Raw genomic sequence first — 4,265 nt, 5'->3', positions numbered from 1 at the left:
CCACCACTACCCCCGACGACAAGGGGATGAAGAAGAGCGACGCTATCGAAGCGAGACGTGTATATATGTATATATATAGAGGTGCGCGCACGTCGGCAAGTTCAGTCGTCTACCGCGTGCCGAGCGGCGAGGATCGTGCGCTGCCAACACTCCATTCCGAATTCCCCCCTTTCGGCTAGCTCTTCGTTCCGTTTGTCGATCGCGCGCACACCGGGGGGTCTCTCGCAGCCGGTCACGTGTCCCTCTCTCAGCCCATCTTTCTCGTGCTACAACGCGGCACGCTCGAACGGAAGCGCAGCGAACCGTACCGCGCGCAGATTCGTCATGTAATTCGAAGCTGCGAACAATTAACGCCGCTTCAGTCTTCTCTTTTTTCTTTTGCCCGTGTCTTTTTTTCGACGATCAAAGAACAACTTCTCTCTGAATTCATAATTTTCTATTCTTCTGACATTTTGTTAATTTCTTTCTCTCTTTATGGTTTATCCGATATTTTGATATTTGATTTGTAATTCTTAGAAAGAAATTGAAGATGTGAAGAGAGAGAGTTTGGTAATAAGATAGACAATGGGTGATAGAAGTTTTAATGAAGATTCATGAAGTTGAATGGATTTTTGATCGTGTAATTGAAGGGTGATTGGAGCGTAAGGTGGTCGTATGCTGTTTTTGTTCATCGGTGGTCGAGGGGAAACGGTTCAGTGAGATGTGAGCCGAGAATGGAGCTAAAGATCAGCATATTGCTTCTGGCGCTTTTACGCCTCGCCAGCACTCTCGAGAGTAAGGATGAGTTATTTTAACCACGCGGCTTATGGTTTGTAATAGACAGCATCGAACTTCGCAGCGGGAACATTTTTTCATCGTAGACTTATGAGTCCATGGTAAATAGAGAATTCGAGCTCGAGAGTTCGGAGTTTCGTGCTTGGAATCCCCGAATCAAACAACGCTCCTTGTCCATAGGTACGAGAGTTTGGTCTGGCTGTTCGATTGTTATGAAGTTGTTAGTGTTTGCTTGGTCGCGAACTTTTGTCGCGTTTGCATTTGTGTTTCGCCAGAACTTTGCTTATCGCGACACGTCTTGATGTGGTTGGAAAAACAGTCGAATAATACGACTTTTCTAACTATCGATAGTTCAGATAGAGAGTTACTGATGTTTCTTCAAAAATGTTTTACTATAATTTTCATTACTGAATGCAAAAAAGAAAGAAAATAATGAAAATTCACAGTTCAGGAAATTATAAAAATTCCAGCGAATTTCCATGCGCTGTTTTAACAGCGAGCGGGCGCGAAGATTAACACGTAACCAAAAACTGAGCAGAATGTAAATGAACTGGTGCGTTGATTCTCGCGTCCGCGACACCGGAGGCAATTAATCATATCCCGGAAAGAGGATCGCGAAAATATGAAGCGAGCGAATTAAATTCGCGAATACGAATCACACGTTTCCCATAAAAATCTCGACAGAATACCTATAAAAAAAATATTCTCCGTGATTTTTATCGTGAAAGAAACATAAAATTTGTCAAAAATCACTCAGAATATCAAGTCAGCTTCTAGATATATGAAATTTTAAAAAATACCAGAATATTCAGAATTTGTAGAAATTTTATATATTTGTATCGGTGCATTTTTGGAGATAATTTTCTTTTTATCAAATATATATAAATTCTTGTTACTCTTGGTAATCTTACGTATTAATAATAATTTCCTCTATTTTTACGCTTTGAATTTTTGTCAAAAGAATTCCCAAAGATAACAGTATTTTATGCTGACTTCTCTCCAAATCCTTCTATTTCATAGAACATACAGTGTACTGAAACTTTTGGTTTAGCAGTGTATGTGGTGAAATACTAAAAGTAAAGAAACAATTTCGTCCATTTTACATTTCGCCGCCGCAGTGTTAACAACTCGCGCGAGAACTTTACACAGAGTCGCGTTCGAAGTGTCCTCGGACACGTCCAAACATCCCCCGGGCGACAGAGATAAATTCGCGGGTTGAATTTACTCGTGCAACGTTGATATTCTACAAAGCCCTGGCTCGAAATCGTGACATGTTTTCCCGCGAGTGTGACAGCGGGGATAATCGTCTCTCGGTTTACTGCTTCGAGTCAAACAAGAGTCGCGATCGCCTAGTCGTGCCGGGTAATAAAGTTCTGGCTGTGACTTAGAGTGTGTGCAAGCCGGACCGAACGAATCACGAGGATAAAAGAGAAAGATAGAGAAACATGGTATGGAGACCAAATGTAAAGACTAAGAGATCTTAAGCGAGCGGATCCCGCTGACTGATACACGACGTAAAATCCCGTACGCATCGTTAAACCAAGCTTTACCGTTTCCATCGCGCGACGTCTAAATTTACCGTGGGCAGAATCGCGCTTTGGTCGAGGTGGGACAAACATTCGATCGCTCGAGAACAGACATCGTTTGGCTTGTTATCCGCAGCCACGATGATCGGGCAGGAACGGATCTCTCGGCGAGCATGGCTCATTTCACTCGCTGAATTAACGCTTTGCACTCCATGCACGTGTTACTCGGTTGCGACGTCCGATCTTTATCGGCTGTACGTGGAGTTATGCGTTAACTCATTACAGACCAGATAATGAAATATTTCGTCAGAGTTGCATAAATGCAACAGAATTGAAGGACGTGGTACTTTGAAATTGGAAGAGAAACTGTAAATGAAATTCATGCGATTGTAATGGTATAAGCTTTTTTTATTAGAGAATTATAGATTTCTATTGAAAAATTCGGGGGTTACATATTTAATACTCTATAATTGGATTTTTTCATTAAAATTATAATTTTAATTTTGTTTGAATTGAATTGAATTGAATTATAATTTTGTTTGAATGTATAGGAACATGTAGTAACTGCTCTAGATAGATTTGTTAAGTCAGATAGAGGATGTTATGGAGGTTATAAGTGCTGTAAAAAGTAGAGAAGTGTGTGATTTTGCATTAAAGATTCTACGATTTCTTCTCGATTAGAATAATTAGATTACGAAAGGGAACACTAGTTGATTCATGAAACTATATGAAATTAGAAGCGTCCCTGTCTTTACACTGCCGCTTACTTCATTCTCTTTCAACTTTCACTTTTCCTCACGTCTGTGGCGGCCAAAGTTAAGCGCCTTAATCATTTATTCATGGTTCAAGGGAAGTTCCCTCGGCTTCCTATAATTGGATTAATCATTTAAATTCCACTTTTGTCATGCTATTCCACTGATATCGCAGAGCATCTAAAATTGTTAATGATGGAGATTTGTTGAAACAAAAGATTCATGATATACATTTTACGTAAATTTCAGGTGAACTTCACCCTTTGCTTCTAGACACGAAGGAGGAGGAAGACGCGGAGGAAGATGACGAAGAAAATTATTCCGTAGATGACTACGATTATGGTGACTACGAAAGTGCAACTATAAACAGCGATATCGATCTTATCGCTGGTGGCTCGTTGCCGATCTTCCTAGCGGAACCCGTTGACACGTTCGTAGTCAAAGGGAAACCGGCTACCCTTCATTGCCGCGCAGCACACGCTCTTCAGGTACGCAAAATAAACCTGTTTTCTGTCGCAGTCATACAGAGAAAGCACATATCGTTATTAATCGAAAATCTTCAGATGGCATCGTATTTCACTGTTAGCACAGTGAAGAAAAATTTCTTCTTTATGGAACCTACATCTCCCCTTAGTAATACAGTATAGTGATAAGGATTAAACTCCTCTCGCGTAACACTAGAATACCTTGTAAAAACGTGATAAACTTTAAAAAATTCAGCACATACCGCAGCCTACCTCCACCTTCCACATTTGTTCCAATTCCTTCATGAAGACTGAAAATTACAGTAGTTCATCGTACAACGCCTTTGCGATAAACGAGCCCCTTAATCTCTCCAAGTTACAGCTTCTCCATTACACAATGAAATTCGTAAAATAGAGCGTCGAAGAGGCGTAGTAAAGAGGCAAATAGTCGTCGCTTTTGCATCCAAGAGAAGGTTTTTGGCTCGGTGGGTTCCGTGTTTCGCACGTTGTTCGCGAAACAGGCCAGGTCCAAGCGCCGTCGCCCCGTCATTTTCCTCTTCACCCTTATTAACCACTCGAAAAACCTCTACCCACCACGTGGACGACCGTTGGTCTCTGACCCTTTTCACGCGCCGTCAATTACTACCTTATTCTAGTCGTCTTATTCGAACCGTGCTGCATTGCAGGTGTATTTTCGCTGTAACGGTGACCGGGCTGAACGTTCGCAGCACCAGGATTTTGTCGACCCC

General features: G+C 41.5%; 1 protein-coding gene across 1 annotated transcript in view; it reads left to right on the top strand.

Annotated features, from left to right (window-relative positions):
- The first annotated feature begins 105 nt into the window (after positions 1-105).
- The window catches only part of LOC100740369 (netrin receptor UNC5C), a 13,524-nt gene continuing 9,364 nt past the window's right edge, over positions 106-4,265 (top strand). Inside the window, exons 1-3 of the mRNA XM_024372692.2 lie at positions 106-774; positions 3,302-3,540; positions 4,203-4,264. Coding sequence (XP_024228460.1) covers positions 714-774; positions 3,302-3,540; positions 4,203-4,264 — 362 coding nt within the window. The 5' untranslated portion in view covers positions 106-713. The remainder of the gene's footprint in view (positions 775-3,301; positions 3,541-4,202; position 4,265) is intronic.

Source organism: Bombus impatiens, unplaced genomic scaffold (genome assembly GCF_000188095.3).
Source record: "Bombus impatiens unplaced genomic scaffold, BIMP_2.2 scf_0091, whole genome shotgun sequence".
Taxonomy (NCBI): domain Eukaryota; kingdom Metazoa; phylum Arthropoda; class Insecta; order Hymenoptera; family Apidae; genus Bombus; species Bombus impatiens.
The sequence above is the reverse complement of the archived record's forward strand: the minus strand, read 5'-3'. Positions and strand labels throughout refer to the sequence as shown.